Source organism: Trachurus japonicus, chromosome 3 (genome assembly GCF_045865225.1).
Source record: "Trachurus japonicus isolate A0001 chromosome 3, Traja_1.0".
In the NCBI taxonomy this organism is placed as follows: domain Eukaryota; kingdom Metazoa; phylum Chordata; class Actinopteri; order Carangiformes; family Carangidae; genus Trachurus; species Trachurus japonicus.
The window spans coordinates 3,989,889-4,002,291 of record NC_140909.1 but is presented as its reverse complement, the minus strand read 5'-3'; the positions used below and the strand labels follow the sequence as shown (position 1 = coordinate 4,002,291).

The 12,403-nt window shown below is 40.4% G+C and overlaps 1 protein-coding gene across 2 annotated transcripts in view; it reads left to right on the top strand.

Annotated features, from left to right (window-relative positions):
* Nucleotides 1–11,808, top strand: part of fn1b (fibronectin 1b) — a 54,848-nt gene extending 43,040 nt beyond the window's left edge. For both annotated transcript variants that reach the window (XM_085805342.1, XM_085805351.1), the window contains 7 exons: nucleotides 33–481; nucleotides 7,248–7,386; nucleotides 8,089–8,250; nucleotides 8,754–8,879; nucleotides 8,985–9,091; nucleotides 9,878–9,970; nucleotides 10,978–11,808. In XM_085805342.1, coding sequence (XP_085661468.1) covers nucleotides 33–481; nucleotides 7,248–7,386; nucleotides 8,089–8,250; nucleotides 8,754–8,879; nucleotides 8,985–9,091; nucleotides 9,878–9,970; nucleotides 10,978–11,049 — 1,148 coding nt within the window. In that variant the 3' untranslated portion in view covers nucleotides 11,050–11,808. The remainder of the gene's footprint in view (nucleotides 1–32; nucleotides 482–7,247; nucleotides 7,387–8,088; nucleotides 8,251–8,753; nucleotides 8,880–8,984; nucleotides 9,092–9,877; nucleotides 9,971–10,977) is intronic.
* Nucleotides 11,809–12,403: the final 595 nt, after the last annotated feature.

The window sequence follows — 12,403 nt, the reverse complement described above, 5'->3', positions numbered from 1 at the left end:
CTCGCTTCCCTAACCCCGTCTCTCCCGCCCAGAACCAGACTCGCTGCTTCCCCTGCCGGCGCCGCACCGCCCCGGACTTATTGACGACAGGTTGGATGTGCCAGAAACTGATTTTGACAACACGGTAGTAGTGGCCAGCGGGCAGGACGGGGTCGGGGGTCAGAACCAGCGCGTGGAGTACACAGAGTACAACAACAACAACGGAGGCACCAACAGATACGACGGGAACGGCGGCAGCCCGCAGTTTCCCTACGGGCAGGTGCGCGAGCCGCTGGTCTTTGTGCCGCTGCCCGACGCAGAGGGCCGCAGGTTGCCCATCTTGAAGCTAAACGTGCCCGTCGGTGCTTCGTTTGGTAACGACACAGGGGTGCCTCAGGAGGCCCAGACCCAGACCACCATCTCCTGGAAGCCCTACAAGCAGAGCAACGCCTACCTGGTGTCCTGCCACCCGCTCACACACCTCAACGAGAAGATGTTCCAGGTAAGAAAACCTTATTTACCCTGTTTGGTAACACTTTACTGGAATAGGTATTCATCAGATTGACATAACACTGTCATAACCATCAGTGAATACTTCTGACAGCTGTGGTTAAGTGTCATTCGGTAAGTTATGTCACTTTTGATGCTAAGTTGACATTGTTTGAGATGTTTTTGTTCTGACAACTTGACATAAAGACAATTTAAACTGTCATAGCAGACCTGATGGACAAAGTTTAAAAATGATGTCAAGTTCTCATAACAAAAACATCTCAAACAATGTCAACTTTGCATCAAAAGTGACATAACTTACCGAATGACACTTATCACTGCAAAAACTCAAAATCTTACCAAGAATATTTGTCTTATTTTTAGTCAAAACAAATCTCATTCTACTTAAAATAAGACTCATCACATTAAAAGCAGCTTGTTTTTAGACACTTTTTACTCCTTTCAAGCAGATTTTCACTTGAAATAATCTGATAGTGGAGCAAGTTTTTCTTTCTTTTTTTGATCAAGGTATTTTTATTTAGTTTTACAAGTTATAGTTTACAATTTAACATAAGTACAACAGAACACACAGGGAGAAAAAAACAAACAAACCGTAAATCCCATCCACCCCCCACAATACCAGACATACAGAGTTCACAGTATGAGATACATAGTTCAGTATACAGAACTCATATAGCCAGATAACAAAAAACAAACAAACAACATATACAACAAAAAATAAATACAATAATAAAGATGACTGAGGGCAACAACAGAGGTTTACAGTGCTATATTGTCTGCTTCCATATCTTCAACAAACATTAAGAAAGGCTGCCATATGTTATAAAATTTTCTAGTAGACCCCCTGATTGTGTATCTGATCTTCTCCAACTTGATATGGTACATGATTTCCCTAACCCAATGGCTGTATGTTGGAGGTGCTGGGTCTTTCCATTTCAATAATATTAGTCTCCTAGCTAGGAGAGAGCAGAAAGCCACCATTATTCTTTCCCACATCTCTAGATGGGAGTCTATCTGAGTTACACCAAAAAGTGCAATGAATGGAGATGGTGCAAGCCTTTTTGCAAAGATCTTAGAAAAGGTCTCAAAGATGGGCTGCCAGAAAGCGCAAAGCTTTGGACATGTCCAGAACATGTGTAGGAGAGTGGCTGGATCACGCCCGCATCTGTCACAAGTGGGGTCTATATCAGCATTGATCTTAGAGAGTTTTACTTTAGACCAGTGCAGACGATGTACAATTTTAAACTGAATAACAGCATGTCTAAGACAGATGGAAGATGAAAAAATTCCCTGTATTATTTTGTGCCAAGTGTCGTCTGTGATTTGCTCATTTAAATCTGTCTCCCATTTATTTTTGAGGAGGTCCAAAGGCATCAAGTTATGAGAATATAGTATTTCGTATATTGTGCTAATGGTTCGTTTTCTGACTAGTTTACAATCAAAAATTGAATCCAACAGGCCAGTTGGAGGACGTAAGGGAGAACATATAAAGTTTGAGAATACAAAATTCCGAAGTTGCAGATATCGATAAAAATGTGATTTGGGAATGTGATATTTTTGTACCAACTGTTCAAAGGAGGCAAAACTGCCGTCAATATACAGATCAGACAGTGATACCATACCTCTTCTGGACCACATATCAAAGACCCCATCTATTAATGATGGGACAAACATATGATTCAGTGTAATTGGGGCAGCCTGAGAAAGATCTGTAAGTGCAAAGGATCTTCTGAATTGGTTCCAAATCTTGATTGAGTGCAAAACAACAGGGTTGGAGGTAAAGTTAGAAATGGGCTGTGTAAATGGCAACTTAGAACACAGTAAGGCTTTTAAAGAAGTGGAATTTACAGATGCCCCCTCCAGATTTAGCCATTCAGTGTCAGTGTTATCATTATCGTTATCCATCCAATATAACAGTACTCGAATGTTAACCGCCCAATAGTAATACAAAAAATTAGGGAGTGCCATTCCTCCCATTGAGCGAGGTCTCTGAAGTACACTTCTTTTTATCCGGGGCGGTTTTTTGTTCCAAATGAAACTTGATATCTGATTATTCAATTTCGTAAAAAAAGATTTAGTTAAAAAGATGGGAAGGCACTGGAATATATATAAAAACTTGGGCAGTATATTCATTTTTACTGTATTAATTCTTCCACCCAGAGAGAGAGGCAGGGGATCCCATCGTTCGATATCCTGATTTAAGTTTAATAACAGGGGCTGATAGTTAGCAGCATAAAGATCTTTATGTTTATCTGTAATCCATATGCCGAGGTATTTGAATTTTTTGAAGCTAATTTTAAAGGGGAGTGAATTTAAGGATGTCTCATCATTACTAGTGCCAACAGGCATCAGCTCACTTTTTTGAACATTGACCCTGTAGCCGGATAGTTTGCCAAATTCTTTTAGTAAGACCATTAGCTTAGGAAGACTCAAAAGGGGTTGTGATATATATAGTAGCATGTCGTCCGCATAAAGCGAGACTTTGTGCTCCTCCCCAGCTCGGTGAATTCCTCTGATATCAGTATTTTGCCTCAGAGCTAAAGCTAGTGGTTCCATTGCAACCGCAAAAAGAAGCGGTGACATGGGGCATCCCTGTCTTGTACCACGTTTAAGCTTGAAGAAAGGGGACAAATTATTATTAGTACGAACAGCAGCCATTGGAGAAGTATATAAAAGTCTGATCCATGATATGAATTTATTGCCAAATCCAAACCTCTGCAGTGTGCTGAAAAGATAGCCCCACTCCACCCGGTCGAACGCCTTTTCAGCATCAAGTGAGAGGACGACCTCTGGCACACCAGGTGGAGAGGGGCTATAAAGGATGTTAAAAAGGCGTCTGACATTGAAAAAAGAGTAACGGTTCTTAATAAAGCCTGTTTGGTCAGGTGATATAATGGAAGGCAGAACCCCTTCTAGTCGGCGTGCCAGAACCTTGGCAAGGATTTTTGCATCCGTGTTAAGGAGAGAGATTGGGCGGAATGAATTGCACTCTAGAGGGTTTTTTCCTTTTTTGAGAATTACAGAGATTACTGCTTGGCGCATGGTCAGAGGTAGGGTCTTAAGTGAAAGTGATTCTTCAAAAACTGACATTAGTAAAGGGGCAAGTTGGTCTGAGAATTTTTTGAAGAAATCTGTCGGATATCCGTCCGGCCCTGGGGACTTGCCGCTTTGCATAGATCTGATTGCAGATATTATTTCCAGGGCCGAGAAGTCTTTCTCCAATGAATCAGCTATGTTTGGGTCTACGGATGGAACATGTAGGGATCTTAAAAAATCCTCCAACACTGAGGGTGCAGTTTGACATTCTGATGTGTATAATACTTGATAGAAATTTTGAAAACAGGAGTTAATTTTGAGGCTATCTGTACACTTTGAACCTTGTTCATCATTGATTGCAGGTATAGTCTGATTGGCAGTTCTTTGTCGTAATTGATGTGCGAGAATACGTCCAATTTTTTCCCCATGTTCATAGCATCCGTGTCTAGATTTGGAGAGAAGATATTCCGCCTGTTGCGTTGATAGGATATCAAATTCGGTCTGCAAAGACAGACGTTTTTTCACTATGTCAGGAGATGGTTGATGGCTATATAACATATCTAGTTTCAGGATTTGATCCATTAGTTCTTTAAGGCGCACTGTATTTGTTTTCTTCTTATTTGCGCAATAAGAAATGATTTGGCCTCGTAAATAAGCTTTTAAAGATTCCCATATAGTTGAATATGACATTCCTGGCGTTTGATTAGTGTCAAGAAAAAATTGTATTTCAGATGAAATAAAGTTGGTAAAAGACTCTTCTGATAAGAGAAGAGGATTGAGTCTCCAAGGGCGGTAACTATTTTGTGTGTTAGGAATGCTGATTTTCGTGGTTAGCGGACCATGATCTGAAATGACTATGGCATCATAATCACACTTAGTTACAGAAGATAGAAGTCTTTTATCCAGGAAAAAAGTATCTATGCGAGAATAGCTCTTATGCACTGGGGAGAAAAAGGAGTACGCTCTAGCAGTGGGATTACGAAATCGCCATACATCCACTACACCATATGTTTTAAGAAAAAGCTGGATTGTGTGTGCTGATTTAGACAAGGACGTCTTTTTGGAGGAACTGCGATCTAAGGTAGGGGAAAGTACACAATTTATATCGCCACCAAGGATAAGATGGTGTGATGTCATGTTTGGTAGACGAGAAAAAAAATTTGAAAAAAATTCTGGATTGTCCCAGTTTGGCGCATAAATATTGGCCAGGATGACCGGAAATGAAAAAAGTTGCCCTGTCACAATAATGTAGCGCCCTGCAGAATCAGAATCGACATTAGCCATTGTAAATGGTATATTTTTATCAATGAGGATGGCTGCCCCCCTAGTCTTTGTGTGGAAATTAGAATGATAAACTTGTCCTGACCATCCTCTTTTTATTCGGAACAGGTCCGTTGTGCGCAAATGCGTCTCCTGAAGAAACGCAATATCGGTCTTAAGTTGTTTTAAGTGTGTAAATACCTTTTTTCTCTTAATTGGATGGTTAAGTGACTTCACGTTCCAACTCACAAAGTTCACTGATGAGAGTCCAACCAGCCCTCTAGTAGAATTAGGATCAGTCATAACCTACTGAGTAAGATATTTAGTGCACTTGAAATTTACATCTGGCTGAGCAAATAGAAAGTAAGAAAGACATACATAAAATAAATCCAAGAAATAAACAAGTCTGGTATAATCCCACCCTCCCCCACCCCACCTAGTGCCTAGAGAAACAAGGCAAACATGGTACCCCTCAAGAACAAATCCACACATATGTGTTTGTGTTGGGGAACTCTATAGAGCCAACTGTTCAGGCTCCCATCGAACGCTTCATGAAAACCAGTTCAGCGCATTGTTATTGTAGTACTACAACATCTGCTATGTGTTCAAGTAAGAGAAAATAAAAAATAAAAATAAAAATAAATAATTTAAACCCCACATCTCTTATGGAATCAATAGTTTAAAGGTGTTAAAATTAAACACTGTGGATTAGCCATCATATAAAATTAAAACAATTACATTTTGTAATCAACAGAAATATTCAGTCAGACAAATCCTGTCACTATAAGGCAACCTTTAAGTTGTAAGAAAAACAAAATCAAAGAACTATTAGGCTACAGTAAGCCTATGAATAAAGGTAATCAGCATTGACAAAGAAAGGAGAGAGAGAAGGGGTCTCTTGGCCCAGTCATTTTACATTTGTCTTCCACTTCGAACCTTGACAGCAGAAGCTGGTGAAACTTAACAGTCTAACAACAGTGACATTAGTCCACTGGGTGCAGCCAGTTTAGCTGCCTTTCCACGGACGAAAACAAATAAAGTATTGTCAGAATAGCTGAAAACACGAAAACAGTCTCACTCACGCTCCTCGGCGGGGATGATGTGGTTCCTCACGTAGGTCATCGCTTTTTCTGCGTCGGTGAATTCCTTTTCTTCCCCGTTGTGTGTGACGCGGAGACGGGCTGGGAACAGTATGCCAAACCGGACGTTCTGGCGGTTGTGGAGCAGCTTTCTGACCTCGGTGAACGCAGCTCTGGCATTGGCGACTCTTGTAGTATAATCCGGGAAGATAGCAACTGACTCTCCGTTGTACCGAAGTGGAGCACGGGTGCGCGCCCGGTTCAGTACCTCAACACAGTCCTGGAAATAGTGAAGTTTGGCTACTATCGCTCGTGGTTTCCCGCCGGGTTTTCTTGGAGCCAGGCTTCTATGTGAGCGATCAATGAGCACATCCTTGTCCAGCTGCAGCGCCTCTCGCAGCAGCTTTGAGACCGATGTCGTGGAGCTTGATCCAGGCGTCTCAGGCAGCCCCAGTATTCTGATGTTACACCGCCGCGCTCTTCCCTCCATGTCCTCGCATTTGTCTCGGAGCTCCGCCACCTCCGTCTTCAGGGTGTTCACCGTGGTCTGCAAAGTCACCACCTCGTCTGACCATGCTGACAATCCGGTCTCCATGTCTCGGACTGTGGTTTTCACTTGGTCGATCTCCGAGTGAATCGCCGCCGTGTTATTTTTAACTTCTGCTTTTAATGCCTGCAGCTCGTTTTTAAGGAAGTCGAAGTCGTCGGCAAGTGCGTTTTTCATTTCTGATTTTATCACCGCCGAAATTTCAGTTTTCAGCGAGAGAAGAATCTCCGACTTCAAGGACTTGGCGTCCATCTCTGGTTTAACGTTAGCTGACCGTAGATGTGGTGGAGATGGTCTTGCCGCGGTGCTAGTAGCAGTGTAGCTCCCGGCGGTGTTGGGCCTCGTGTTCGCTGCTCCAGTATATTGAAATTTTTTCAGATTCGTCGCCATTCACTCAAACGTAGACTTCCTCTCAGCTTCGGAAATGTTTTCAGAGCAGATTAGTCAATATTTTAATGTACTGCGCGCTTATTAACTTAAAATAAAAAAGAAGTTCGACGGGAGCTCAAACAAACACGTCCTACTCCATCGCCAGCTCAACAGCCCGCAAGTTTTTCTTTCTTATTACAAGCACAAAAAACTTGCTTTCACTGGCAGATTTTTCTACTTATTTCAAGTGAAAATCTGTTTGAAGACAGACAGATTTTGAGTTTTTGCAGTGTAACGACAGCTGTCTTCATTCAAGTATTCATTGATGTTTATGACAGCTGTTATGTCAATCTTATGAATACCTATTCAAGTAAAGTGTTGTTTTTAGGGTATACCATTTATTGATCAGTCAAATGAAAGTCTGGTTCCATGTGGATGAAGCTGGTCTCTGTGTTTCCCCGGTCCAGATCCGCCTGCCGGGCTCGGCCACCACCGCCACGCTGATCGGACTCACCCCCGGGGCCAACTACAACGTGATGGTGGAGGCTCTGCTGGGGGCCCTCAAACACAAGATCATGGAGCAGGTCGTCACCGCTGGAAACACAAGTGAGTCTCAACAACTCAGACACAGAGCGAGGTGATGCTATTGGACTAAAAAGTCCATTAGACAGCTGCAGCTAATTCAAAACGCTGCCGCTCGAGTCCTCAATAACACCAGGAAAGTGGACCACATCACCCCAGTCCTCAGATCTCTGCACTGGCTTCCAGTTTGTCACAGAACAGATTTCAAAATACTGCTGATGGTTTACAGAGCATTAAATGGTTTAGGGCCAAAATACATCTCTGACCTCCTGCTCAACTATGAGCCGTCCAGACCTCTCAGATCAACTGGTACTGGTCTTCTATCTGCACCTAGAGTCAGAGGTGAACAAGGTGAGGCAGCATTTAGTTTCTATGCTCCACTATCTGGAACAAACTCCCAGAAACCTGCAGCTCTGCCAGAACCCTCAGTGCCTTTAAATCAACATTGAAGACTTTCATGTTTGCTGAGGCCTTTCATTAACTGCACTGTGACATTATTCTGTTATTTTATATCTTTTTTTTAAAACTATGTTTTAGTTGTTCTGTCTCCCTTTCTGTTTTAATTCTTTCTCTTGTCTGTTTTTAAATAATGTTTACTTTTTATGTTCTTATTTTGCTAATATGTAAAGCACCTTGAGTTGTCTTGTTGCAGAAATGTGCTGCTATACAAATAAACTTGCCTTGCAATTGGCTGAACTAAACTTTTCATCCTCCTTTTTATTTCAGTCACAGAGGGAGGCTCGTCCGCTGACGACTCATGCTACGATGCCTTCACCGCCACGCACCACGACGTTGGTGCCGAGTGGGAGCGGATGTCCGAGACCGGCTTCAAGCTGTGGTGCAGGTGTCTGGGCCTCGGCAGCGGACACTTCAGATGTGACTCTTCCAGTAAGTTTTTGGGGACGTTTTTCCTTCCTGTTGTTCTCACTCTGTCATCACTGCAAAAACTCAAAATCTTTCAGAGAATATTTGTCTTATTTCTTGTCAAAATGTCTCATTTCTAGTCAAAACTAATCTCTTTCCACTTAAAATAAGACTCTTCACCTAAAAATGTACTTGTTTTTAGATCATTTTCACTTGTTTCAAACTAATTTTCACGTGAAATAAGTCGAAAAATCTGCCAGTGAAAGAAAGTTTTTTGTGTTTGTAATAAGGAAGAAAAACTTGCTCCACTATCAGATTTTTCTACTTATTTTAAGTGAAAATATGGTTGAAAGAAGTAAAAAGTGTCTAAAAACAAGCTGCTTTTAATGTGATGAGTCTTATTTGAAGTATAATGAGATTGTTTTGACTAGAAATAAGACAAATATACTTGGTAAGATATTTGAGTTTTTGCAGTGCACTCTGTCATGTAAGTATAACCGACCTCCTTTTATTCTGTCCATCATCAGAGTGGTGCCATGACAACGGCAACAACTACCGCATCGGAGAGAAGTGGGACCGCCGAGCAGAGAACGGCCACCTGATGAGCTGCACCTGCCTGGGCAACGGCAAAGGAGAGTTCAAGTGTGAACCACGTAAGGCGTCTTCGACTTCCTAAAGACACGATCGCTCTAGACCAGGGGAAGGAGATGTGTGTTTATTTTAACATGTATGTGTGTATGTACATCATCCACATCCAGATGAGTCTGTGTGCTACGACGAGGGAAAGACCTACCAGGTGGGCAACCAGTGGCAGAAGGAATACCTGGGCGCCATCTGCACCTGCACATGCTTCGGAGGACAACAGGTACGGCTCATTGGTTCACTGTAATGTCTTCACTGACTGGTGTTTATTCTGAAAACATGATTAAATATAAAATCAATCAATCAATCAATCAATCAATCAATCAATCAATCAGGCTTTACTTGTATAGCACTTTTCATGCCCACTGCAGCTCAAAGTGCTTCACATGATAAAAACAAGGAACATAGGGGACACATATTGAGACACACACACATTCACATACACACAATAATTTTACAACATTTTAGATTTTAGAGACATCGAGGAAACGCTATCTTACACTCAATCATTTGCAATGGGGAAAACACTTGACAAAATGAAGTAAAATAGATATATATATATATATAGATAATGAGAAGAATTTATTTTACCTTTATTTTACCAGGCAAATTGCTTGAGATAAAAAAAATCTCTTTTACAAGCATGGCCTGGCCAAGAAGAAAGAGACACTAGATAAAATGAAGTAAAATAGACAGGTGTAGTAGGATAAAATAGAATACAAATTAATGAATTAAAATAGAATAAAAAAGATAATAATAGTAATAAATAAATAAAAAATGAAATAAATTAAATTAAATTGAATGTTTTATAATGATACAAATAATAAGAATCAGTTAGGTCTTCAGTTTGCTTTTAAAAAAGTCCAGATTCTCTGCTCTCGGTCTGTTCCATAGGTTTGGGCCGTGATGATAAAATGAGGCCTCACCATATGTTTTGTTAGCAACTTTTGGAATAATTAAAAGGCCGCTGCGCTGCCTGAACACGTTTGATCACTTTTTATCTCTTCAGGGCTGGAGGTGTGAGAACTGCCGCAGACCAGGTTCAGATGTGGATGCCAGTCTGCTGCAGCCTGTCAGATATGGAGACAACACCCTACGCAAGGTGAGTAATGGAGCTGTTATATTTCACTAGGGGTGTGCCAAAAAATCGATTCACATAAGAATCGCAATTCTCCTTTAATACGATTCAGAATCGATATAAAATGTCCCAAAATCATAATAAAGTGGCACTTTTAATTTTGTTATTTAAGCACTATGTGATGTTGCTTTTATGCAACAGTTTCAACAATTCCATCTAAGCATGGATAAATGTGTAAAACTCAATACACTGCAAAAACTCAAAATCTTTCCAAGAATATTTGTCTTATTTCTTGTCAAAATGTCTCATTTCTAGTCAAAACAAATCTCTTTCCACTTAGAATAAGACTCATCACCTAAAAATGAACTTGTTTTTAGATCATTTTCACTTGTTTCAAACAAATTTTCACTTGAAATAAGTAGAAAAATCTGCCAGTGAAAGCAAGTTTTTTGTGCTTGTAATAAGAAAGAAAAACTTGCTCCACTATCAGATTTTTCTACTTATTTCAAGTGAAAATCTGCTTGAAAGAAGTAAAAAGTGTCTAAAAACAAGCTACTTTTTAGTGTGATGAGTCTTATTTTAGGTATAATGAGATTTGTTTTGACTAGAAATGAGACATTTGACTAGAAATAAGACAAATATTCTTGGTAAGATTTTGAGTTTTTGCAGTGTAAATGTAAGACACTTTGGACATTCTGTAAAGCAGACTGGAGTAGATCATGAGGATGCTTTGCACACCGACAGACTGAAGCAGAAATCATTAGGAATCGAATCGTTTTGAATCGAAAATCGATTTTGAATTGAATCGATGCCCCAAAAATCTGAATCGAATCTAACTGAATCGTGAGATAGTAAAAGATTCCCACCCCTATATTTGAGATGTATTGCAGTTTCTTAGCAGTTTCTGATCCTTTACAAACCCCAAGGACATTTTTGGTAAATGTCATATTACTGTTGAAACCAATCAGGCACAGGGTTGTTTGTATTGAGGCTTGTGATCTTCATCTTACCTTTGTTCGATCTTCCCACAGAACATCCACTGCCCCATCGAGTGCCTTCGACCCGACCTGCTGGCAGACGCAATCGCAAATCCTCGGGAATAAGAAAAAAGGAATCGGTCGTCTTGACATCTGCTTCGCTCCCTCACCGTCCAATCGCTGCACTGTTTCACCCTGTAGATGCCACGCTGTCTGTGACCGAACCGAACCGAACCGAACCAACCGCCTGATCACTTTCTGACACGTTCAGCTTCAGACGTTACACTGCCTCGCTGCTTGATCAGTCCCGATCCTTCTCTAAAGTCTTTTCACTGTCGACTGATGAAGTCTCTAAATTCATGCTCTATTGGAAAATGAAGACTCTTGACAATACAATTACCTTCTGTGTACCATTTCCTTCCTTTCACATGTGAGCCTTAATGGAATTGATTTTTTTTCCTTATAGGGTTCGTCACCATTCAGATTTATATATTTGTCAAACTGGCATTTATTTGTTTTCCATTAAAAAAAATAATAATTCAGAAACGTTTCCTAATTAAAAGAGCAGAAACTGTCAGAAAGTAAGCACTGTGTTAAAGAATGTCAATGTCGTTATTAACAATGTTTAAATTGTCCATGAAAATGTGCTTCTCTTTTCTGTAGCCCTTCTGTTCCTGAGGGGTCGCACTGTGTGTGATTGACAATCTGAATTCTAATGTCTTTATACTAATTTATCCCTTTAATCTCAACGTGTGAATGTGTGAACTGGGATGTGAGAATTTGAACCGTTCTATTTTTGTACTTTGTTGTCGGTGCCAAAGTTGTTTCTACCTTTGACAAGGAGTCCCTTATTTTAATAAAGCTGGAGAAATCCTGAAACCTAAACACGATGTTACGCTTGGTTTTTTGGTTTATGGACGAATTGGGTTTAGCATTAGGTGTGAAAAAAGGACTCAATGGGAGAAACTATGAAAGAAGACTTAAAAAAACAATTATTACAACAAATCTGACTGCTCATTAATAAAATGTTTAGTATGTCAGTATAAAGTAAGGGTAAAAACTTACAGACTGTATAAAAAAATGGACGTCAACGCACACTTAAAAAAAGACAGCAATGCAGGAGTGCTTTAAACCTTATTTAAAAAGAAGTCTGTATGGCAGTCAATCAATGCTCCTACTTCTCACTTGGTTTGTTAGCTCGTTAAATGTTTTGGTCTTAATCGCTCGTTTGAAGTCTTTGTCAACACAACATGATGTTCATTGTTCAAATTAAGCTCCCATTTTAAAAAAATAGGCAATAACTCACTCTAGAGATTAGATTATGTACTGTATGTCGACCTTGATGTAAAGATGCACAAGTTATAAACGTTACGACAACGCTATTATGTATTATGTGTATCTGTGGCATCTGATGCAGCGAACTGCGTTAGCATATCGACGTCATATCTGACGGTGCTTTTATGTTTACTGGGAAAAGTTA